The sequence below is a fragment of the Odocoileus virginianus genome, chromosome 4, assembly GCF_023699985.2.
Source record: "Odocoileus virginianus isolate 20LAN1187 ecotype Illinois chromosome 4, Ovbor_1.2, whole genome shotgun sequence".
Classification (NCBI taxonomy): domain Eukaryota; kingdom Metazoa; phylum Chordata; class Mammalia; order Artiodactyla; family Cervidae; genus Odocoileus; species Odocoileus virginianus.
In genome coordinates, this window is record NC_069677.1 from 56,565,867 (window position 1) to 56,592,634 (window position 26,768).

The following is a 26,768-nucleotide window of genomic DNA, read 5'->3' on the forward strand; positions in this document are numbered from 1 at the left end:
ACATTTTCTAATTTAATCCTCACAACACTCTCATAAAATAGATATTAACATCTCCATTTTACAAATGGTAAAACTGAAGGTTAGAAAAAAAAAGTGATATGATTTGATGATTTGCCCAAGACCATACTACTAATAACTGCCAGAGCAAGGCTTTGACACTTTTATGGCCTGACTTGCTCTTCTGTAGTCCGTGGGATTAAAAAAAAAAAAAGATATTCCTTCTCACTGCAGAAATTCCTTATTTTGTTCAACTCAAGTTTGAGAACACTGGGTTAAGATAAGCAAAAACTACTTAAACACACAGACACACATGCTTACAACTGTAGATTCTTTACAGTTTACTGTAAAGTACATATTTAGAATTACAGGAAGGTTTTTTTTGTTGTTAATAAGCATTGAAGTTATTCTTAGTTTAATGAAGGGTGTGTATTTTAAATATGCATGTATTTAAGGAAAAATCAGCTATAGCTTCTGACTTAATGAACCATGGCCTCAGCAAAGACTACAATCAATACACTACACCTGTTTCTCTTGCCCCAGGAACAATATGCATTGCTGTGGCTGCAGCACCTTAAGGAAATACTAGAGCAAGATATAAAAAAATCTATTTAAAAAGATGAATGGACACAACATGTGGGAACATAGTAAAAGGATTGAGTTGAATTCAATAGAAAGCAAAGTAGAGATAGGACATATAAAACAATTAATGATAATTGCCAAAGTGAAAATAAACTTACTCAATAAACTGTAAGTTATCAGAATAAAGGATACATCAAAAAGATAATAGGCAATGAAAAGACATATGGTATATCCTATCAGATAGTAAATTTCTATCAACTTATTACCCAAATAGTACAAACTAAAATATGGATTTAAAAACAATACAACCCAACAGGTTACACCTAAAGAAATAAGTTGAAAGTACATCCTTTCTTTTGAGACTAAGACTGTTAACATTGTGAATAAGACCCAATATAATTACATTCTTAATAATTTGAGAGTAGTAGTTTGTTGATTGTACTTAGTAACTTAAAAAAAATGCTAATGAACATTTTTAATTATAAAAGTGAATCCTGCCAGCTACTTATAATTGTAGAAGTGAATCAACTAACTCAACACAATCTTTCTAGCACTTTTAAAAATCATGTGTTTAATCCAACCTGACCTGATAGTCAAAAGACCTGAGACTATATTACCATGATGTAAGAAACACTTAAAATGCACTTTTGAAAGTCATGTAATCGTTTTTCCCTTTAAAAATCTAAGCTACTGTATCTGGCTAAGCACAACAACACTAAAATAACTTTAAATCAAGCAATATTCGCGCATTTTTCCTGGTTCTGTTAATTAAAACGCAGCTGACTATGGAAAATGGAACAGGATTAGTTTTCTGAGTGAAATTATGACACTGAAATCTAAATACTTATTTTTCTGTAAGACCAATTTTATAATCTGATTATTTTATGTAATATAGACTCTACCAAACATATTTCTGAATAACTTACTTAATGACATGCTGTTATCTACAACAAAATTAATAGCAATAAATACAGCTGTTAAGTAATCTAACAGCAAAAATATAAAGTATCTAAGATAAAGGAGCAAAGAGAATTATTCTCTAAGTATTAATGCAGAACTCAAGAAACCCTAACCAGTAACTTACAGCACTACTTAAAACAAACTCTTGGCATTAAAAAAAAAAAAAAACTCTTGGCATTAAATTAATAGCCCCTTTTCATATGTTCCTTTTTAATTCTAAGAAACTGGAGAACTCAAACAAGTGTAACACATAAATAGAAACTAACAACTTTGGAGATGTTCTGTGGATGTTATACTGGAGATAATACCTAATTGCACCAAGACTATAAAGATGGACTTTATAAATGACATCCAAATACATGTTATTCAAATTAAACAATTATGTTTTATATTCATGGAAAAAAAAGGTATATAAATAAACACTAACTTTTCTCCATTGCCCCAGGCAAACAAGGTCCCATCCTTACTAAAGGTATAGGCTTTGCAATTTTTCCCAGATTCTCTGAAAAATGACAAGAAAAAAAAAGCTTAAATTAATAAACATTAATACCTTAAAAAAACCTAATCAAAAATCCACAATCTTACTAATTTAGTGACTGAGAACTTACATAAGTTTTAGAAAATAATTCCAACATGCTTTAGTTTGTCCAAAATACTTTCCCTCTTAAACTGTAGTGGTGACTACCACTGTAAAGTAAGCTGGAAGTCGATTTTTATACAACAGACCAATTTTAAGTAAGAGAGAGCGCCCTTTGGGGTGAACCACTAGTTTGTCTGGAAACTCAAAGAGGTAAGTGCGTGTGGAAACTAGGAGTTGCTGGGTGGTTCAGTGGCAAAGAATCTGTCTGCAGTGCAGGAGACCTGGGTTTGACCCCTGGGTCGGGAAGACGCCCTGGAGAAGGAAATGGCAACCCACCCCAGTATCCTTGCCTGGAAAATCCCATGGACAGAGGACCTGGTGGGGCTATTCTCATGGAGTCATAAAAGAGTCGGACAGGACTTAGCAACTGAAACCAAACAACAAGGGGGAAGTTACCAGCTGTCAGTCCTCATCCTGAGACAGCTGAAGGATTTCGACACAGCTTTGTAAAGAAAGTCCTGAACCACCAGAGTAACAAAACTATGGTGGATGCAGTGCCCTCCGGCAGCCAACAAGTGCCCCTGGATTTGAGAGACAAAGATCTGCCACCAATTTCTCCTGTGCAGGCATGGAAAGTATTAGCCACCAGAAGAGGATATTCACATCAAATAAATACGGATGCAGCATTCTATACAAAAACTAACCTGTGGACCTTGGACTTCTTGGCAATCTTCTATCAACTGATCAAAACTTTAAACACTGTATCTCTCAAATGGAGATGGCCACTGTGAGTACAACTCCCAGAGATAATGAAGACCCATGAAGAAACGTGTGTGTGTGTGTTCAGTAATGTCCATACATATAGTCACAACATCAGATCAGAATTTTGTAGCTAATAAATATTTGAATTGTCAGATAACAACACACTGAGAACTCACCAGTACACTCCTTCTAAACAGGGCACTATCTTTGCATTAATTCATCTGAAGATGACATTTGTGTTTCTGCAATGCACAATAATGCCCAGATCTAAAAGCCTGATTAGAAGCAGGTTTTTAAAAATCTTCATAGAAGGTAAATACTACACTGTTCCTATTGCAACTCACCACGAGACACGTAATGTCTCCTTGTTCTACTCTTAGTGACACTGAGATTGTACTGGACTCATTATGCACCTCCTCAGATCCAGCGAATCCTTCCTGCTCCCAGGCGCCAGCCCTTCAGGAAGCAATGTGGCCACCTCATCTCCTTACCACCACTGGATGTCTCAGACTCTTAAGGAATGCGGGCCACATTTCAGCATGGCTCCCACTATACCTACTGCAGCAGCAGGCAGAGGGGCACTGGCACTCAGATTCAGCCCAAAGAGATCAAAAGAGACTCAGGCTGCCATGGATTCTGTGCCCACTCCCTGAATCACAGGCTGTTCTAAGGCACAGTGGTTCTACACAGCCTCACGGGAGAGATTCTGCATGACCAAGCAACCTGGCTGGATGTTGTGGACTGGAGCTCAGCTCAGTGCATCCTATTCTACGTTTCCTTTCACTTCCTTTTCTCATTTCCCTTTCTCCCTCAGTTCTGCTGCCTTGGGACTGCACACCCCAGTGAAGTGCAGCACAAAAGCTTTAATACAGACTCATTTTCTAAAGTGGTACTTTTCAAATATTAATGTGCATACAAATCATTGAGGACCTGGTTAAACTACAGACTTTGATTCAGTAAACTGAGTAGGGCCTGAGATGTTATATTTCTGCACTGACTCAAGATGTTGCTCATATAGTTGTCCTTGGTCCCATATTTTCTGTAACAATGTTCTAGAGAACTGGATCTAATAAAAAAGTCATCAATAGAGTCAGCCGATGGCAGTCTGATTATAAAGTTCCCTATCAACAGTTCATCTAGCAGTTTCAGCATCTTTCGAAGATCATTTGCCTAGATCAGTTGTTCTCAAAGTGTGGTCTCTACACTTGAAGCATCAGCATTAACTGGGAACTTAAAAATTCTTATTCTTTGAGTCCTGACCCAGATCTACTGAATCAGAAAACCTAAAGAGGAAACAGTATCCTCTGTGTGTGTGAGTTTTTAATAAACTCTTCAGATGATTCTGAGGCATGCGAAAGCTTGAGAACCACTGATACATGACTTCTTTAGGATAAAGAAACGGTGATTATCTAAGCCCAACTTTCCTTCTGGGTTTATTACTGCTCTATAGATAAGTTTTCATCATCAACAGTTTGGTTTCTCTGAAAAAGTTTGTACAGGAAAGGTAACATAAATGCTTGACTTTTTTTCTTTATCAGTTTTCAAAGTAATGGACAGGATCCCATCAATGTCTAATACTGACCAATAATATTTGGAAGGAGAAAGATTTTGGAAGGAATATTTATATACTTGACATGCCTTAATTTTTGGTCATTATTCTCCTTAATCCTCAAATTGTTCTCCCTAAGGTTGGCATGAACTCTTCCAAGTTGACGCCTATCACGGTTTAGCAAAGTCCCCTCAGGCTGAAATTTAATGAAGACGAGAGGCAGTGGTCTGGCTATCACATTCACAAGTTCTTCCTCATTCCTCTAAACCTCAGGCATGAACTAAGTTACACTGTTGTCTAGACCTTTTAAATGTACTCAAGCTATTGTTTTCAAATCTAAAGGTCATTTTTTTGGATAGAGAATATGCATTCTTCCCATCTTCTGTTAACATTATATGATATGTCCCAAGAAACTAGCTTGTCTGTTCTTTCTTTTTTTGTTCTCTATATAACATCACTCAACAATAAAAACCATACCTTGGGAACACTGTGCTTTCTGTAAAATGTGGTGGTCCATTTACCATGTACAGCCCTTCTGATCCTCGGACTACAGGAAGAAAAGGGAAAGAATTAGCATTACTTCGTTAATAAATACTCAGTCATCACAAATGTTTAAAAAAGTGAAAAGCTTCCAATTAAAATACTAATAAAATTACCAAACATCTCATAGAACTATTGAACATCAGCATTAAATGGGTACATTTTTCTTCCTCTTCTGCATAAAATCATGTAACTGCTGGGAAATAAATAGGTAATGCAAAGGCTTGAATGTCTGTTTCTCCACAAAAGGCTCATGTTGAAATCCTAACTCCAATGTGATGGTACTTGGAGGAGCATTTCAGAGGGTTATTAGATCACAAAAGTGGATTCCTCATGAATGGGATTAGTACCCTTATAAGAAAAACACAGAGGATGTGTGAGGCTACAATACACTGGCAGACAACAAACAAGAAGAGGGTTCTTACCAGAACCTGACCACGCTGGCACCCTGGGCTCAGACTTCCAGCCTCTATAACTCTATCTTCAGTTGTTTACAAGTTACCTAGTGTGCGGCACTTTGTTCTAACAGCCTACACTGACTGAGGAGCTTCCGAGTTGGCACTAGTGGTAGAGAACCCGCCTGCCAATGCAGAAGACATAAGACATGCGGGTTCAACCCTTGGATCAGGAAGATCCCCTGGAGGAGGGCATGGCAACCCCCTCTAGTATTCTTGCCTGGAGAATGCCATGGACAGAGGAGCCTGGCGGGCTGCAGTCCATAGTGTTGCACAAAGTTGGACACGAATGAAGCAACTTAGTGGGCACACCTGCAAACTGACTGAGACAGTCCATATTCTTCTTATTTTTTTCTGCAGAGCATACTCATTTAGTCTCTAAGGAGATAACTTCAATAAACCCACTTTTATCTATCTTACAAGAAATCTATGCATGTGCATTGAAATATAACATTCATACTTATATGCTTTCACTCAAATGGAAAAAAGTGATCTTAGTATAACGTTTTCACATTATTTTGTAATCTCATTTTCAAAATGTATGGCTGTTGGAAACAGAATTAGAAGCTGAGTCTAAGTTAAATCTTTGTATCAGCTTACTGTTTCAAGTAAGTTTTATAAATAAAAGCTCAAAATTGTAACTGTCACCAGTGAAAAGTAGTTGTACTGGAACAGAGGACATGAAGTCAAAGGCAGACCACAGTTCCCACCTGGCTGTGGAAACTTGGATATATTACTACCTCAAAGTCTGTGCCCTAATCAGCAAAATGAAAACTTTAGAACAATGTGTGCTTTATGTAAGATAATAACATGAAAATACAATATAAATTCATGCAAAGTTCTTTAAAAAAGAAAACAACAACAACAAGGCACTGTTAATATAGTCACAATTTCTTAAACTAAGAGAATAAGTAGTATGAGACCGACACCCCCAATGATACTAATGTCCTAAAAAATTAGGTGGGAACAAAGTTCAAGATTAAATAAGCAAAAACATCTATAGATTCTACTTTGTTTTAAATGGCTGAATTAGAAGCTTATAAAGCCGAACCAAATAAAATGATCCATTCATTCAACAAATGTTTACAGGGAGAAAAAAAAACTACCTCTCCTGTTAAATACTACAGATACAATAGGGAGGAAAATCACTCTTGTCCCTGACCTCACTGATCAATTAATTAGTCAAATAGATGGAAATCTATAGCTGCATTTGGTGCTACAAAGGAAAGACAGAAGAGGCTACTAGAGTGAATAATTCGGAGTTTCAATCTAAAAATCGAAGGACAGGAAAAGCATCCTTGATAAGTGATTCGTGTGATGTGAAAGATAAAATAGCAGTTAACAAGCACGGAGTGACAGTAACGAACAGAAACCCCACGGCAGGGAGACGACAGCATCGCGGGAGTGGAAGGAAGGCCTGTGTGGCTGGAGGGAGATCTAGAGAAGAAAACAGGGCTCAGACCAAACAGGATCCTGGGGCCTGAGTTAGGCAGTATTAGACTGGAGCCGAAGAACCACGGGAAAATTCAAAGAAGTTTTAGGCAGATTTTTAAAACCAGATTTGCAATTTGAAAAGGTCCACCTGACACAGTGTAGAGAGAGAACCAGAAGGCAGTGAGAGGGTGTGAAGAGACTGCTCAGATGGTCTGCAGGAGTCCCACAGGAGAGCTAACAGAAACCTGGGCAACTCCCTAGTGGTCCAGTGGTTAAGGACCCTTGTGTTTCTACTGCTAGGGGCCCGGGTTTGATCCTTGGTCAGGGAACTATGACCCTGCAAGCTGTGCAGCATGGCAAAAACCAGACAGAAACCTTGGACTAGGGGCCAGGCAGTGGAAACGGCAAGAGGAGGATCAGCGTTCAACATTCAAGAGAGAAAACTGACAGAACTTGGTGACGAGTTACTATTTTATCAGCTAAAATTCATGCTGGCAGCAACAGCACAGACCTGAAGAAAAGGTTTCACTGAAGTGCATCTGCTTCCTTTTCTACCAGCTATTTCCAAATCTCCACTCTTCAGCAGCAAAGCTGGTACCCAAGGCCCTTGGGAGCCCCACTCGGGGCTCCAACTCATCCCTGTCTCCTTTCCCTTGCCAAGGGACAGTCCTCATAACAGTGATTTTCTGCCTATAGATTAACGACCTCAGTTTTCAGATACTGAAAACTGCTACTTTTCAAAGTAAATATTTTAAAGTTAGAATGAAAGTAAAAGAACCAGTGACAAACAAGATAAAAATCTATGTACTCAATGGAGCTTTCATTCTAGTGGAAAGATGAGATATAAGTTGAGTAAACACATAACTGAATGATAAGTTTCTTGTCTACATTCACAAGTACACAACTGGATACCATGTTTCCTCATATACTAAACTGAATTGCCAAACTGTGGTGGGTAATTTGCCCTTGAACAGAATGGAGTCTAGCAAAGTATTCTACATATATCAACACCTAAACTCCTCACAGGACCGCCTACAAGGCTCTCTATCTGGTCCCTGCCCAGCTTCATGTGCTACGCATTAGGGATTTTTTTTTCCCACTGTGCAACCCACTTCAGTGCCTGCAGCCTACGGGCAGAGGCCGGGCAATGGTCCGGGGCCAGTTTAACCCGCTTCAGTGCCTGCAGCCCACGGGCAGAGGCTGGGCAATGGTCCGGGGCCAGTTTAACCCGCATCAGTGCCTGCAGCCTACGGGCAGAGGCCGGGCAATGGTCTGGAGCCAGTTTAACCCGCTTCAGTGCCTGCAGCCCACGGGCAGAGGCCGGGCAATGGTCCGGGGCCAGTTTTCTCTGCATGGGGCACCATGAGAGGCCCAGGGGCATGGGCCTGCCAGAAATCCAAACCCATGCACTGCACTAGGGACCTTAGAAATGAGTCCATCACCACACTCAGGAGAGCGGTTCCCAGCCCGCTCAGCCCACAGCTGCACCGTGAGTGAAGCACTGGTGAACACCTGTCATAAAAACCTCTAGTATTTAGTAAACACTTTCTGCCAAAAAAATGTGATCTTAGATGACTTGAAAACTATGAAGTTTAATGCTTAACATCAGAAATTCTCAACTGTTTCTTGGTTTTTTTCCTAAGATTTTTGGACATGGACCATTTTTAAAATCTTTACTGAACTTGTTACAATATTGCTTCTGTTTTATGTCTTGGTTTTTTGACCATGAGACATGTGGGTTCTTAGCTCCCTGACAAAGGATGGATAAAATCTGCACCCTGCTGCACTGGAAGGCAGAGTCTTAACCACTGGACAGCCAGAGAAGTCCTGTTCTTGGCCTTTGACTAAAATCAAGTATTCCGTCAAAATTCTCTTTACTACACAGGCAAAGCTGTGCTCTTTCCTGTCACCAAGTCAATCACCTGCTGTAATACAATGTATGATACACTGATTTAGAAGAAAAGACACCATTCTTAACACTACGATTATGGTTTTAATAAATATTTGAAGGATTAATAAAAAATTAATTTCCCAAACTAGGACATATACAGTTATCAGATTACAAGTTATCGCTAGGTTACATCATATTCCGTCAGCCTGATGAGGTCCCTCTCACAAACTGCGGTGACAGAAACTCACTAAGCACTCTTTCAGAATTCTCACACTCATATAGGAAAACAAAATGGTACATTGTCAGCACAGACCCAATGAAGCCACAAATACTTCTTAAAATGTGCCATATGATGAATGCAATCAAACCATGTTCTACCCAAAATGACCAGCAAAGAAGAAAAGAGCCATCCCCTGCTCGTCTCAACTTATGTTCTCATGGCATTTGTGCCTAGTGACCTCGGTCCTCTTTGTCTGTTGATTCTGCTGTTATTACCAACCCAGTGTTGACTTGATGAAAATTCAAAGGTTTTCTATGTTATACTAAAGTGGCAGCTGTACCTCAGAACCCAAGAAGCCTTCTGCCATAGCAGTGGGAACTTTCAGGGTACTCAGGGCAATCAGTACAGGTACAAGATTTTCCTCTTACAAAATTCCTATGTCATACTTATATTCCAAACTAAGGTAAGTAGAAGATCCCAAAAGAGTTGCTATCGACTGACTGTCTGTGTACCCCGACCCCAAATTCATAGGCTGAAACTTAATCCTTAATGGTATTTGGAGTGGCTTTGGGGAGGTAATTAGGTCAAGAAGGCAGAGCCTTTATGAACGGGATTAGTGCCCTCATGAAAGAAGCCCCACAGAGCTCCCCTGTCTCTTTTGCCATGTGAGGACATGGTGTAAAACGGCTGTCTATAAACCAGAAAGCTGGTGCTCACCAGACACCAAATCTGCTGGTGCCTTGATTTAGGACTTCCCAACCTCCAGAACCGTAAGAAATAAATTTCTGTTGGCTACCACCCAGTCTTGGAGTAGGAAATGTTAACCACTCCAGTATTCTTGCCTGGATAACTCCATGGACAGAAGAGCCTGGCAGCTGCAGTCCATGGGATCACAAGGACCTGGATACAACTGGGAACTGAGCATGCTTGTACAACCCAGACTATGATATTTGTGTTACAGGAGCCAGAATGGACTAAGACAGGGAGCAAAACTCCCACTTAACCCACACTCTTTCATGCAGATTATTAACCCAAAATCTCAGAAAGCAACTGATAGAAAAGTCAGTGTGAAAAGTGCCATGTCTTTCTTGATCAAGCAGCATTCACTCTCATGATTTTCAACTACTGGTTTTAATATGATTCTAGAGAAGCAAAATCTGAGTCAAATTAATCAACTCCTTTTCAATATGCATATGCTCTCATTCTAAATAAAGAACACTTTAAAATCAAAAATCCAAAGTGGTCTATGATCCCGTTTATACAACACTCTTGAAATGACAAAGTATCATGATAGAGGACAGATCAGTGGTTGCCAGGGGTTACAGGTGGATGCAGGCGCCAACTAGAAAAGGGTGACAGAGTAGTCCTTTGTGGTGATGGAGCAGTTCTATATTCTGACAGTGGTGGAGACATGAATCTGCACATGTGGTAAAATACATGCACGCACAAACGAGTAAAATCCAAATAGGACGGTAGTTTAGTAAATACTACCATACCAGTGTCAATTTCCTGGTTCTGATAATATACGATAGTTATATAAGGTATTGTCATTGAGGCAAGTTAGGTGAGGGGTACACGGGAACTCTCTTGACTCTTTTTACAACTTCCTGTAAGTCTTAATTTACTTCAAAATAAAAAGGCTTTTTAAAAGCCCATCATTTTTTGGTAATACTTTGTTCACAATATTCCAAGAAATGAAACCAATCAAAAGTCTGCCAACATTTCACAAGAATGGATTTGCTTGGGAATACTGAACAAAAGTGTTAAATTAAAAATCGCATCAACCAAGAATTTCTGTACTAAGATAAAAACATATTCTGCAAGATAAAAGTACATATTAAAATAAAGCTACTTTATGCACTGATGATACAGTTGGTTCCATTAGACAACTTCTTTATACATGATGCTTTACAGTAGATATGTCTATTATAGAGGAACCAAGTATCAATTATATTCATCATAAAAATCATGATGAGTCATTATAGCTTTGTTCATACATGTAAAACACTATTTGAAACAAATATTTTATTTTACACTTCTCTACACAGAAATACAACTATAAGAAAGTGCTGTAAGAAATTTTGGAACCATGAAGATATGCTACTGATAATATACTGTATTATCAGTTTGAGCAACTTCTTCCACAAATTTGAATACACAGATATACAAAGTTTATCAGATGAAACACAAAATCAGGTTCATAACAATATAAACTGCACTATAAATTAATAAAAGCAAAAATAAATATGGACTCAAACTCTTTTCAATAACTGAAACAACTTTTTTCTACATATGACTTTCTAATAAGGAATTCATTTTAATTGGAAGTGACTAAATGTAAAACAATAAGTGTGGAGATTGCTTAATGTAGTGTATTGACATGACATGATTCCTTATTTTTAATGATTTTCCCCTTTAATCAAAAAAGGATCAACATGTTCTATAAAAAAAGAAAAATCAAGAATACAAATGGTTCTTTTCATTTAAGCAACAAATAAATGACAAAGTTCCACAAAGAATTACTGTTTAAAAACAATAATTACATTAAATACTGTGCCTATATGGTATATTTTTAAAACTTACTAGCCTTTCTAGATAGATACCATTCATTGCTCTAGGCCTGAGTTAATATGAGAAAACTATGAGGCTTTAACAAACAATGGCCCTAGCTCTGGGATACAGTGATTATATCATACTATTTCCAATCCTTGCACCCACTGAAGTATATATCAATTTATGAAAATGACTCAATCTTGATTATCTCAATGGCCTCAAGTAGGCAAGCTGATTAAACAACATGAGCTTCACATAAGGGTTATTGTTCTTTTATGGCCAAGCATCCTGGACCCCCTTTACAGGAGACCTTAGTTTTCCTTCGGGAAATATCCAGGGGTGAGAATAATTTGGTTCTGGTGATCTGATTAAAAACTGACTAATATAGGACTTCCCTGGCGGCACAGTGAATAAGAATCCAGCTGCCAGCAGCAATGGGCAGAGAAGAGATGTGTTGCCACGGGCGCGGGCGGGGTGGGACCAACGGAGAGGGTAGCATGGAAACATACAGGCACCATATGTAAAACAGACAGCCGGTGGGACTTCCCGGTATGACTCAGGGAACTCAAACCAGGGCTCTGTGACAAACTAGACGGGTGGATGGGGTGGGCGATGGGAGGGAGGCCAGGAGGGAGGGGACATATGTCTGTCTATGGCTGATTCATGCTGATGTATGGCAGAAACCAACACAGTATTATAAAGCAATCATCCTTCAATTAAAAATTAGGTGATTAATTGGGAAAAAAAAATTTTTTTTTCTTTTTTTTTTTTCTTTTTCTTGTTTTTCTCTCCTATTTCCTTTTAGAGTCCTCTAATACTCCTCTATTATTCCTTAACTTTCATTTTCATTTCACTATAACCTTGCCAAAAAAAGAGAGAGAGAGAGAGAGAGAGAAACCCTATTTTTAAAGTGAACTTCATATATAGTTCTAAATTTTGTGTTTTTGTTTTTGTTTTTAAATATTGTATTTCAAAGAGTCTAACCTCTACACTAGATTTTCAATCTTTGTTTTTCAGTAGTATGTGATATAAATTTTGGTCATTTAAGAATCCAATATTCAGTTCCCATTTCTATTCAGGAGTGTGGTGATACTCTCCTACTTTTGACTCTCTGTTTTCTACCTCAGAACACCTCTATTTCCTCCATTCCCCTTCTCTTCCCAATCCAACTCTGTGAATCTTTGTGGGTGTCTGGGCTACGGAGAACACTTTGGGAACAGATAACTGCGTAGATCTGTCTCTCTCCTCTTGAGTCCCCTTTTTCTCCTCCTGCTCACCTCTATCTCCTTCCTCCCTCTCCTATTCTTCATGTAACTCTGTGAACCTCTCTGGCTGTCTCTCACGGTAGAGAATCTTTTCACCATTAATCTAGAAGTTTTATTATCAGTGCTGTATAGTTGGAGAAGCCTTGAGACTATTGGAAGAATAAAACTGAAATCCAGAGGCAGGAGACTTGAGCCCAAATCCTGAGAAAACCAGAAAACTCCTGACTACACAGAACATTAAGGAATAAGAGACCATCCAAAAGCCTCCATACCTACACCAAAACCAACCACCACCCAAGAGCCAATAAGCTCCAGTACAAGACATACCACGCAAATTCTTTAGCAATGCAGGAATATAGACCTGAGTGTCAACATACAGGCTCTCCAAAGTCACACCTAACACAGAGACCCATCGCAAAACTCATTACTGGACACTCCATTGCACTCCAGAGAGAAGAAATCCAATTCCACGCACCAGAACGCTGACACAAGCTTCCCTAACCAGGAAACCTTGACAAACCAATCATCCAACCCCACCCACTGGGTGAAACCTCCACAATAAAAAGGAACCTCAGACCACAAGAATACAGAAAGCCCACTCCAGACACAGCAATCTAAACATGATGAAAAGGCAGAGAAATACCCAACAGTTAAAGGAACATGAAAAAAGCCCACAAAGTCAAACAAAAGAGGAGGAAATAGGGAATCTACCTGAAAAAGAATTTAGAATAATGATAATAAAAATGATCCAAAATCTTGAAAACAAAATGGAGTTACAAATAAATAGCCTGGAGACAAAGATTGAGAAGATGCAAGAAATGTTTAACAAGGACCTAGAAGAAATTAAAAAAAATCAATTAAAAATTAATAATGAAATAAATGAGATAAAAAACACTCTGGAGGGAACCATGAGTAGAATAACAGAGACAGAAGATAGGATAAGTGAGGCAGAAGATAAAATGGTGGAAATAAATGAAGCAGAGAGGAAAAAAGAAAAAAGAATCAAAAAAAATGAGGACAACCTCAGGGACCTCTGGGACAATGTGAAGCGCCCCAACATTCGAATCATAGGAGTCCCAGAAGAAGAAGACAAAAAGAAAGGCCATGAGAAGATACTCGAGGAGATAATAGCTGAAAACTTCCCTAAAATGGGGAAGGAAATAGCCAACCAAGTCCAAGAAACCCAGAGAGTCCCAAACAGGATAAACCCAAGGCAAAACACCCCAAGACACATATTAATCAAATTAACAAAGATCAAACACAAAGAACAAATATTAAAAGCAGCAAGGGAGAAACAACAAATAACACACAAAGGGATTCCCATAAGGATAACAGCTGATCTATCAATAGAAACCCTTCAGGCCAGAAGGGAATGGCAGGACATACTTAAAGTAATGAAAGAGAATAACCTACAACCTAGATTACTCTACCCAGCAAGGATCTCATTCAGATATGAAGGAGAACTCAAAAGCTTTACAGACAAGCAAAAGCTGAGAGAATTCACCACCACCAAATCAGCTCTTCAACAAATACTAAAGGATCTTCTCTAGACAGGAAACACGGAAAGGTGGTATAAACGTGAACCCCAAACAACAAAATAAATGGCAACGGGACCATACCTATCAATAATTACCTTAAATGTAAATGGGTTGAATGCCCCAACCAAAAGACAAAGGCTGGCTGAATGGATACAAAAGCAAGACCCCTATATATGCTGTCTACAAGAGACCCACCTCAAAGCAAGGGACACATACAGACTAAAAGTGAAGGGCTGGAAAAAAATATTCCACGCAAACGGAGACCAAAAGAAAGCAGGAGTCGCAATACTCATATCAGATAAAATAGACTTTCAAATTAAGTCTGTGAAAAGAGACAAAGATGGACACTACATAATGATCAAAGGATCAATCCAAGAAGAAGATATAACAATTATAAATATATATGCACCCAACATAGGAGCACCGCAATATGTAAGGCAAACGCTAACGAGTATGAAAGAGGAAATGAATAGTAACACAATAACAGTAGGAGACTTTAGTACCCCACTCACAACTATGGATAGATCAACTAAACAGAAAATGAACAAGGAAACACAAACTTTAACGGACACAATGGACCAGCTAGACCTAATTGACATCTATAGGACGTTTCACCCCAAAACAATCAACTTCACCTTTTTCTCAAGTGCACACGGAACCTTCTCCAGAATAGATCACATCCTGGGCCATAAATCTAGTCTTGGTAAATTCAAAAAGACTGAAATCATTCCAGTCATCTTTTCTGACCACAGTGCAGTAAGATTAGATCTCAATTACAGGAAAAAAATTATTAAAAATTCAAACATATGGAGGCTAAACAACACGCTTCTGAATAACCAACAAATCATAGACGAAATCAAAAAAGAAATCAAAATATGCATAGAAATGAATGAAAATGAAAACACAACAACCCAAAACCTATGGGACACTGTAAAAGCAGTGCTAAGGGGAAGATTCATAGCATTACAGGCCTACCTCAAGAAACAAGAAAAAAGTCAAATAAATAACCTAACTCTACACCTAAAGCAACTAGAGGAAGAAGAAATGAAGAACCCCAGGGTTAGTAGAAGGAAAGAAATCTTAAAAATTAGGGCAGAAATAAATGCAAAAGAAACTAAAGAGATCATAGCAAAAATTAACAAAGCTAAAAGCTGGTTTTTTGAAAAAATAAACAAAATTGACAAACCATTAGCAAGACTCATTAAGAAACAAAGGGAGAAGAACCAAATTAACAAAATTAGAAATGAAAACGGAGAGATCACAACAGACAACACTGAAATACAAAGGATCATAAGAGACTACTACCAGCAGCTCTATGCCAATAAAATGGACAACTTGGAAGAAATGGACAAGTTCTTAGAGAAGTATAACTTTCCAAAACTGAACCAGGAAGAAATAGAAGATCTTAACAAAACGATCACAAGCAAGGAAATTGAAACTGTAATCAGAAATCTTCCAGCAAACAAAAGCCCAGGACCAGATGGCTTCACAGCTGAATTCTACCAAAAATTTAGAGAAGAGCTAACACCTATCTTACTCAAACTCTTCCAGAAAATTGCAGAAGAAGGTAAACTTCCAAACTCATTCTATGAGGCCACCATCACCCTAATTCCAAAACCAGACAAAGATGCCACAAAAAAAGAAAACTACAGGCCAATATCACTGATGAACATAGATGCAAAAATCCTTAACAAAATTCTAGCAAACAGAATCCAACAACATATTAAAAAAATCATTCATCATGACCAAGTGGGCTTTATCCCAGGAATGCAAGGATTCTTTAATATCCACAAGTCAATCAATGTAATACACCACATTAACAAATTGAAAGATAAAAACCATATGATTATCTCAATAGATGCAGAAAAAGCCTTTGACAAAATTCAACATCCATTTATGATTAAAACTCTCCAGAAAGCAGGAATAGAAGGAACATACCTCAACATAATAAAAGCTATATATGACAAACCCACAACAAGCATCACCCTCAATGGTGAAAAATTGAAAGCATTTCCCCTGAAATCAGGAACAAGACAAGGGTGCCCACTCTCACCACTACTATTCAACATAGTTTTGGAAGTGTTGGCCACAGCAATCAGGGCAGAAAAAGAAGTAAAAGGAATCCAGATAGGAAAAGAAGAAGTGAAACTCTCTCTGTTTGCAGATGACATGATCCTCTACATAGAAAACCCTAAAGACTCTACCAGAAAATTACTAGAGCTAATCAATGAATACAGTAAAGTTGCAGGATATAAAATTAACACACAGAAATCTCTTGCATTCCTATACACTAACAATGAGAAAACAGAAAGAGAAATTAAGGAAACAATACCATTCACCATCGCAACAAAAAGAATAAAATACTTAGGAGTATATCTACCTAAAGAAACAAAAGACCTATACATAGAAAACTATAAAACACTGATGAAAGAAATCAAAGAGGACACAAACAGATGGAGAAATATACCGTGTTCATGGATTGGAAGAATCAATATTGTCAAAATGGCTATACTACCCAAAGCAATCTATAGATTCAATGCAATCCCTATCAAACTACCAACGGTATTTTTCACAGAACTAGAACAAATAATTTCACAATTTGTATGGAAATACAAAAAACCTCGAATAGCCAAAGTAATCCTGAGAAAGAAGAATGGAACTGGAGGAATCAATCTGCCTGACTTCAGACTCTACTACAAAGCCACAGTCATCAAGACAGTATGGTACTGGCACAAAGACAGAAATATAGATCAATGGAACAGAATAGAAAGCCCAGAGATTAATCCACGAACCTATGGTCAACTTATCTTCGACAAAGGAGGCAAGGATATACAATGGAAAAAAGATAACCTCTTTAACAAGTGGTGCTGGGAAAACTGGTCAACCACCTGTAAAAGAATGAAACTAGAACACTTTCTAACACCATACACAAAAATAAACTCAAAATGGATTAAAGATCTAAATGTAAGACCAGAAACTATCAAACTCCTAGAGGAGAACATAGGCAAAACACTCTCCGACATAAATCACAGCAGGATCCTCTATGACCCACATCCCAGAATTTCAGAAATAAAAGCAAAAATAAACAAATGGGACCTAATGAAACTTAAAAGCTTTTGCACAACAAAGGAAACTATAAGCAAGGTGAAAAGACAGCCCTCAGATTGGGACAAAATAATAGCAAACGAAGCAACAGACAAAGGATTAATCTCAAAAATATACAAGCAACTCCTCCAGCTCAACTCCAGAAAAATAAATGACCCAATCAAAAAATGGGCCAAAGAACTCAACAGACATTTCTCCAAGGAAGACATACAGATGGCTAACAAACACATGAAAAGATGCTCAACATCACTCATTATCAGAGAAATGCAAATCAAAACCACAATGAGGTACCATTATACGCCAGTCAGGATGACTGCTATCCAAAAGTCTACAAGCAATAAATGCTGGAGAGGGTGTGGTGAAAAGGGAACCCTCTTACACTGTTGGTGGGAATGCAAATTAGTACAGCCACTATGGAAAACAGTGTGGAGATTTCTTAAAAAGCTGGAAATAGAACTGCCATATGACCCAGCAATCCCACTTCTGGGCATACACACCAAGGAAACCAGATCTGAAAGAGACACGTGCACCCCAATGTTCATCGCTGCACTGTTTATAATAGCCAGGACATGGAAGCAACCTAGATGCCCATCAGCAGACGAATGGATGAGGAAGCTGTGGTACATATACACCATGGAATATTACTCAGCCATTAAAAAGAATTCATTTGAATCAGTTCTAATGAGATGGATGAAACTGGAGCCCATTATACAGAGCGAAGTAAGCCAGAAAGATAAAGACCATTACAGTATACTAACACATATATATGGACTTTAGAAATATGGTAACGATAACCCTATATGCAAAACAGAAAAAGAGACACAGATGTATAGAACAGACTTGTGGACTCTGGGAGAAGGCGAGGGTGGGATGTTTCAAGAGAACAGCATTGAAACATGTATATTATCTAGGGTGAAACAGATAACCAGCCCAGGTTGGGTGCATGAGACAAGTGCTCGGGCCTGGTGCACTGGGAAGACCCAGAGGGATCGGGTGGAGAGGGAGGTGGGAGGGGGGACTGGGATGGGGAATACATGTAAATCCATGGCTAATTCATTTCAATGTATAACAAAAACTACTGTAATGATGTAAAGTAATTAGCCTCCAACTAATAAAAATAAATGGAAAAAAAAAAGATGGAAAAAAAATAAAAATAAAAAATAAAAATTAGTTAATTAAAAAACCAAACAGAAAAAAAAAAAGTAAATCCTGAGAGTTCTCATCACAGGAAAAAAATTTTCATTTCCTTAAACTGTATATGAGAAACTTAATGTGATAATCATTTTGTGATAGAAATCATATCATTATGCTATACACCTTAACCTTATACAGTGCTGTATGTAAATTATATCTCAATAAAACTGGGAGAACAACAAAAAGAATCCACCTACCAATGCATGGGACATGGGTTCGATCCCTGATTCAGGAAGATTCCACATGTCCTGGAGCAAGTAAGCCTATGTGCCACAACTACTGAAGCCCGGGCACCTAGAGACTTTCTGCAGCAAGAGAAGCCACCACAACTAGAGAAAACCTGTGAAAAGCCATGACCCAGCACATCCAAAAATAAATAAATACATGGGGAAAGAAAAAGACTCTTAAATAAACAAATAAATCTGACTAATTAAATACGAACAAGACCCAAGCCAACTCAAAGACAGCCAACCTTAACACTGGCACAGATGTGCACTTTCCTTAGGGGCTGCTGAGCTGGCTGAATGTAAACTGGAGATCCTAATTAGAACATTATCCTGAGAATAAATTTAAACTGAAAGAAAGCAAGAGCTTAGGGATGAAGAAAGACAGATTTTTGGAGTCATGAGAATACCTGAATGTAACAGTAAAAGCTTTAAGGTACATGAGATTTTTTTTTTTAATCCTTTCACTTGTTTTAACTTTCTGTCATCTTCAATGAAAAATAATAACTGATACAATTTACTAGGTAATCTTAAAATCATTAACAACTCCAAAACCCCATAAATTTAAAAAACACTTTAGAAGTAAAAGGATCCATTGTTGACTGAAATACCTATACTCAGAATGTTTAAAAGATTAATCAGTGTGTTCCAGTGAAAGAGTTCCAGTGAAAGAAAAATGAAATACGGGGTTGAATGATTGAATATAATCCTAACTTCACCAAATTGTGATGTGAATCTCACTACTTAATTTCTCTGAGCTGCTATAAATGTGAGAATATAATGAGAAGACTGACTGGATAACTCTTAAGCTCTTGATTTCAACCTAAGTCCTTGATTGTAAGCATTGTAAGAAAACTGTCATTCTTGGTTAGTCTGACTACAAATAAAGGGGTTATCTTTCATTAATTTATTCTTCCACTAAATATTTAGTATCTCTTGTATACCAGGCACTGTACTTGGTATTGAGAAGACAGGGATGAACAAGACTCTATCCCTGCCATTAAGAAGTTCATAGTCTACCAGGGGAGAAAAGCATCTAAACAAGTAGATAATTATTCTATGTGATAAGTGAGAAGAAAAAAAACTATATACGAGGTACAGAAACAGCCTGAGGAAACACTGACTATCTGGGAAGATTAAGGAAAGCCTTCATAAAGTAATGATGTCTAAAATAAAATTAAAAAGATAAAAAGAAGTCAGCCAAATCAAGAGAAAGAGGATATTGTTAGACTAAGGAAATACATAGCTCAAGGGTTTTAAAGAAGTTCAATATTGATGAAGAACAAAATAGGATGAGGTTGCAAGGCATAAAATCAATGACAAGAGCAATTCAAAAGATTATAAAGGGATTTTCAAGGTCAAAAGATAAAATGATTACATTCAAAAATGTATTAATTTTTAAAAATTTAAATCAATTTTTAAAAGCTCAGTATTCCTAAATTGTAAGTAACATACAAGCTACTTTTATGAAGTTAGAAAAATAAATTCATTTAGTTAGGTAATTACGCTTTTAGGCAGTACCTGCCTGGCAAGGTATCTAACAAATCAGTCAGTATTTGACAAATGTTTGATGAAAGAACTGTGGTAGCCACACTGAATATGAATGAGCCTGGTGCGCTTAACACTGACAACAAAGATCTCCAAATGCAGAATGGCAAAAGGTGCAAAAGTTTTTTAAGGTTCCTTTCAAGTCTCAGGGGGAAGTAGCCCCTTTCCTCGATGGTTTCTTTTTCCCTCTACATGTTATTAAGTTATTGGTAACTTAAGCCTTCTTTTCTCTCCCAACTCCCCTCCCCTTACCTGAAGCTCATATATGAGACTCCAGCCACTACTCTAATCCAGAGTCATCGCCAATATTATCTAAGAGTAAGTTTATTATCTTCTCCAACATTATAAACTCTGCCTCGGCTTCAAAACCTCTGGAATCCCATAATGTTCTAACGTTGCTACTTTATAACGCTCATTGTTACTACCCTAGACCACACTCTCATCTACTTAAAACTTACAGTAGCACTGCTCCACTCAGTCCCACAAACTGCATTAAAACAAAGAGAATAGGATTTGTCATCAGTTAAATTTCGGTGTATTTAATGTGCGAGGTTACTCTAGTATCAACAGACTTTCCTTTAGAGGTAAATGACTTCACACTGTCAACAGGGCCTATGACCTGGTAAGCGTTAGAGTACCACCGGTATTGCAAACCCAGGTTAACAAATTTCACTAGCACTCTGTTCTTACGCCCCTTTCGCTATTCCCGTAGAACTTAGAAGTGTTAGGAAAGAATGATGGATGGGCAAATGCCGGGGGCGGGATGCTGGAGCCCCGATGCTAGGGCCTAACTTTCGATTGCCACGCTACATCAAGAAATACAAAAGGCCCTCCGGCTCTACTGCAACCCACAAAAAAAGGCGGATCTGACTCCAAGGCTTCTCGTGTGATGCCCGAGGTCAAAGAAAAAACTCTGCTCTAAAGAAACAGTCGCTCGCTCGTTCAGAACTCACCTGTCAGAAGTGGCGTGGACGGCGCCATCTTGTCCCGGAAAGAGAAACTCAGACACTTGGGTCAGAGTTCACGAGGGCCGAACCCGGCCCCAACACGTCTCCTCCGGCGTGGAGACGGCGAACTTGTGTTTCCTGAGTCATGCGCCTCGGGGACAATTCACTTCCGGTCAGAGCGAGACGCTGAGAAGACCTCTAACGCGCGCACGCGCAGCTTTGGGGCCGCGCTTTACGGAGCGTGGGGGGGCGGGGCTAAGATCGGTGCGCCGGACTTCACCCTCCCTCTCAGTCTTCCTCAGCAGGCGGAGCCTGCACTTCCGCGGGGCGGGGCCGGTCCAGTGCTGACGTTGGCAGCCGATCGCGAAGCAGTTTGAGGCGACGGGCTGCACTGTCTCGTTGTTGCGTTGTGTTCGTTTCCTTCCTCTTACACTCCACGCTCCCGGCGGCGACCAGAGCGGCAGCGCGAGACTGTCCTGGCGGCCTGCTCTGCACCTCCCGCGCGCCCGCCTCGCTCGACCGGACAGTCCGGGGTCGTCAGTCGGCCCGCGCCCCGCTAGGGTTCAGACCCCGGAGCCCGCCTCGCCCAGGCCCAGCGGTCGGAGCTAGCGCCCCGCCTGAGAGCCTCCTCGCTCTGGCGGCGCGGCCACCGGGAGCGGAGCGTCGGTCTCAGCGGCCCGAGAAGCAGCGAACGAGCGAGACCGAGGGGTGGCCGGGACAGGTGGTGGCGCCGCGAAGATGGTCGCCAAGCAGCGGATCCGTATGGCCAACGAGAAGCACAGCAAGAACATCACGCAGCGCGGCAACGTCGCCAAGACCTCGGTAAGGGAAGAGCGGGCGCCTCTCCGCCCCGCAGCCGGCTCTGAGGCCCGGGCTCCAGGGCCGCGTCGAGCTCTCTTGCCCTGACTCGGGCCCGAGGCCGCGAGCTGGCCCTCAGCGGGTAGCTTCACAGAGGGGTGCGGGAGCTGGTCGACTCGGGAACGCGGGAGAGACCTGTGACGTGCGGGGACCCGGCCGCCTGGCCCGGGGTGCGGGCGGTGAGAGCCCGGGCTCAGGGCGGGTTTTTTACATTGCAAACCGCGGATTTTCCATTTTGCAGAGAAATGCTCCTGAAGAGAAGGCGTCTGTAGGACCCTGGTTATTGGCTCTCTTCATTTTTGTTGTTTGTGGTTCTGGTAAGTGTTTTGGGGTCGACCGTCGGGTTGGGTGTTGGATGACGGGTTTGGGGATGACGTGGTGACCCATGAGTGGTGAGTCCTACCCGCGCAGTTCTCAACCCACCTGCCGGGAGGTCCTATAATTTTCTTTCGTCCGAACCAAATTACTTGTCCCACATATGTACAGAGGGTGGTGCTCTAGAAACTTCTCCCCGTTTGATTTTGCGCTTACAGAACAGAAAAGGAGGTCAGGTCCTCACTAATTATCGAGTTGAAAAACATTAGACCAAAACAAAAAAAAAACACCGCCCAGAACGAGAATTTAGAATGTTTAGCAACTTTTGCGAAAGAGAAGCTTATGAATTTCACGTTCATGGAATTATTCGAACTTAATCTAACGTGTTTCAAAATCTAATGTCTTAAAGTCAAAAGTGGTTATGTTTTGTAAAGTAAAGCTAGTGCAAGGAATTAATCCATTGTAGAGGAATTTGTACCTGATTGGCAATTTAATGTGTGAGACAGAAGTTTTCAGTTTAATGAAAGAGATGTTTGACATATGGTAGGAAGAATTAGTTATCAAGGCAGACTACGGTTCCAGTGGTAGGTAGACTTTTGTCTCTGCGAATGAATTACAGAATGTCTTTCCTCTTTTCATTTATTATTTTAATATGCAAGCTGTTAATATGGAAATAACATGCTTCTGCTTGTCCTGACGTTTTAAAGTCACTGGAGGTTTCTTTTAACCATTTCCCTTTGTCTGTCTCCTGAATGTTGGAGAAGCTTTCCTGATAAATGGCCAAGAGCCAAGCAGTTTATGTAACCTAAAGATAATTGAATTTCAGCTTCTTGAGAATGAGGAAATACGCATATATTATAGGCCAAGTACACCTGATACTTAGGGTTAAACCAAAATACTTGTATGCTAGAAAACCCTGTTCACTTTGGTACTTTAATTTCTTTCTTAAAAATCACTATTTATTTGATAACTCTCTTAGCCATTTAGCCATAAAATTCAGGAAAGCCAAGGCATAGAAAAGTAATTGTATTATCACAGTAGGCCTGTCTTCTTACTACTTGAAGTTACATAGTATTTGCAAGTAATCGTCAGGGTGTTCTTGGATTCTTGAACTACTTTAATACTTGTCGGTTGCCAGGCCTGTTTTATTCAAAGCATGTTTTAATTTTTGCTCTTTCTTTTTACAGCAATTTTCCAGATTATTCAAAGTATCAGGATGGGCATGTGAAGTGACTGACCTTAAGATGCTTCCATTCTCCTGTGAATTTTAACTTGAACTCATTCCTGATGTTTGGTATCCTGGTTAAAAACAATTCAGTAAAGCATCCTGCCTCAGAATGACTGTTCATATCATCCTTCATGTGTCATTCCAAGGTTTCTTCACAAGTCATTCCAAGTTTTCTAGTCCATACCACAGTGCCTTGCAAAAGCACCACATGAATAAAGCAATAAAATTTGATTGTTAAGCTACAGTAGTGGACCCTACTTATTCAGTCAGTAAAGAGTAAGTTTTTGGTTTTTTTAAAAAATGTGATTATTAGTACAAGATAAAGAATAGAAAATTAGATTAAATCTATGTAGACAGGGTCTAGATTTTGTTACCCCAAATGTGTAAATGCAGTTAGCTTAATTTAAAATTTGGAATCCTGCAGTTTTTATATAGCTAGGCACTTTATTACTGTTTCTTGAATTGAAAGCACATTCCCACAAAGGGTCGTGTAACTGTCCTGTAATAAGGTACTTACAAATGGAACAACTACACGGCTAGCCTAGTTTTCCCACGATCTTTTAGCACCTAAAACTTTTTAAAAAGCTTCTAAATGCCCGATATAAAGGGAGATGCTTACATCCACAATGTCTATTTTAACATGGTTATTTCTATTACACTACCTTGGATTGTGCATGAGTGAATATACTAACCAAGGATGCCATAAGAAAACAACTTGGTTGAGCGTTTTATAGCTTAGTCACTTCAGTTTCACTAAAAGTAGCCATGGTGGAGTCAAGTCAGGGAAGGATTTTTAATATCACCATTGATTTCACCAGAATCACTGTAATATGTTGAAGGGGTCTATTATGGTGAACAACACTTTAGGGGGAATACTACTAAGAATGGATGCCTCACCAGGACATACCATTGAGTCCAGTGTGCCGTAAGACGTCCTAGCATGTTGATAGCACTTTTAATACCAAAAAGGCACATCAACTGAAAAGTTACACTTAGTTTGGAAATGCTTTTCTTGATACATGGTTAAAATTCTGTTAGGATACTAGATATATCAGACTAAAGTGTCAGGGGAATTAAATGGATTTACTGATAAGAATGAGTCCTTAGTCTTCCCTTTGTTGTATGATTTTACAGGTTATGATTGATCAGACTTTCTTTTTACTAATGGTAAGGGTGAGTGATAAGGCAGGTTTGAGGTTTACTGGTACTGTTGAAAATTTCAAGTATTGGCTATTTAAATACTTAGCCATAAGGTTGATGAGAAAAACCTGAGAGGTGTCTGCGTGTTAATGAATTGGAGAGAAAGCTGCTTGTTTGCTTTGTTGATTGCCTCAGGATCTCTCTTTAAAATAAGCTGTTTTAAGAGGAGCAGAAGGGAAATCTACTACCTAGTCTATACAGTATGAACCTCAAAGCTTCTGATAGCCCTGAGTATGGGGGAGAGTGAGTGAGAGGAGTGGTTAGGACGGTTCTTGACTACTCTGGCGTAGGAAAGGAATCTGTCGACCTTGGTCCAGCACATTTTTATCTGCATTGTTAACCTGCCTTTCTCACCCAAGACATCAGCCCCTGTGTTTGTTTCCCTCTTGGTTAACTAATTCTATTTTATTGTACCTTTAAAAATGAAATTTATTGTTCTAAATTCATAGCAGGTGCCTTAGTCTTTGCTTTTGAGTCAAACTATTCCATATCTCCATATCAGAATTTCCCTTGGTTTACTATAGGTAGTTGGCTTTAAAACATTGAATTTTTTTTTAACAATGTCTATTAATTTGATTGTTAAATTGCCATAGTGAGCAATCATTTTACATACATAAAGTTGCATTCCCTTTGTATTTCATATGTAATTACCAATTGGGTGCATTTTATATTAAGGATGGATTATGCATGTTTGGGTCAATGAAAGCTATGTCTTATTTGATTTACCCTTTAAAAATAAAGATCCCTGAATAGTTGATGTTTTCTAAAAGGAAATGATTTTGTAGAGTTCTTAATCTGAGTATGTGTTTTATAGTTAATAGAAGATGATTTTAAGGAACGCCTGATACGTTGTACTTGAGTTAGAAGAAATAGTACCCAGAGGCACAAATTTTAAGGTTTATAACTGGGAATAGGTATAAGAGCACAATGAGTTAAATACTTTATCACATGGAATTTACCCTCATCTCATTATTTGAGTCTGGCACAAGGAAAAAGCACAGTTTTTTTGATCTCCCTTTCCCAGTTGAATTTTATATGTCATCTAATGTTGAGTACAATGTAGAGAATAAATACTTTATTGGGGTGGTCTACATTATCCAATTACTCTTTTGTAATTTAGCTGTAACATTTCAAGGAGTTGTCAGTGACTTCATTATCTGTCGGATTGTATATAGTGTTGCTCAAAGTAATTAAGCGGGTTTCCAAAATAAGTGAAGATTTTCATTGTAACAGGTTGCATTGTAATAGACTTTGATTTACATTAAAGAAGTGTATATATTCAACTGCAAGGCCATGGGTCTTCTCACTGAGGTTCCTGGAGTTTTGGCACATGGGAGATTCCACAACAAAATTTTATTATGCTTTAACATCTCTGAAAATTAACTTGAAGGAAAAAATTCAACTGTCTGAACTTAAATAATTCAAAGTAAATTAATATATATCACAGAATCTTAAAAGATAGAAATGACATAGGAAATATAGCACAACTGCCTCAATTTACAGATAACAAAATTCATTTATTCAAAAGGTAACTTAGGTGCCAGCTCTGGAAATAGAGCTGTGAATACAGAGTCCTAGCACTCAGATGTCTTCCAGTCAAGTGTGTTAGTTACTCAGTTGTGACCCCATAAAACTGTAGCTGTCCATGGGATTTTCCAGGCAAAAATATTGGAGTGGGTTGCCATTTCCTTCTCTAGGGGATCTTCCTGACTCAGGAGTTGAACCTGGGTTGCTCGCATTGCAGGTAGATTATTTACTATCTCAGCCACCAGGGAAGCCAGTAGTAAGGGAAAAAAAACCGTGCAATGAAAACAACCATAATT

The 26,768-nt window shown here is 39.0% G+C and overlaps 2 protein-coding genes and 1 non-coding gene across 3 annotated transcripts in view; 1 reads left to right on the top strand and 2 right to left on the bottom strand.

Moving 5' to 3' along the window:
- The window catches only part of EIF2A (eukaryotic translation initiation factor 2A), a 43,876-nt gene extending 22,304 nt beyond the window's left edge, over window positions 1-21,572 (bottom strand). The window contains exons 1-3 of the mRNA XM_020910341.2: window positions 21,351-21,572; window positions 4,908-4,977; window positions 1,967-2,041 (exon numbers count right to left, since the gene is read on the bottom strand). Of these exons, the coding sequence (XP_020766000.1) occupies window positions 1,967-2,041; window positions 4,908-4,977; window positions 21,351-21,378 (173 nt within the window). The 5' untranslated portion in view covers window positions 21,379-21,572. The remainder of the gene's footprint in view (window positions 1-1,966; window positions 2,042-4,907; window positions 4,978-21,350) is intronic.
- LOC139034928 (small nucleolar RNA SNORA42/SNORA80 family) lies at window positions 8,137-8,267 on the bottom strand. Its single transcript, XR_011487497.1, has one exon. It is a non-coding gene; the product is annotated as a small nucleolar RNA SNORA42/SNORA80 family (small nucleolar RNA).
- Window positions 21,573-21,730: 158 nt separating the features above from the next.
- On the top strand, window positions 21,731-26,228 carry SERP1 (stress associated endoplasmic reticulum protein 1). Its single transcript, XM_020910343.2, has 3 exons — window positions 21,731-22,166; window positions 22,444-22,519; window positions 23,705-26,228. The coding sequence occupies exons 1-3, from the start codon at window positions 22,083-22,085 to the stop codon at window positions 23,743-23,745; spliced, it is 201 nt and encodes a 66-aa protein (XP_020766002.1). The 5' UTR covers window positions 21,731-22,082; the 3' UTR covers window positions 23,746-26,228.
- Window positions 26,229-26,768: the final 540 nt, after the last annotated feature.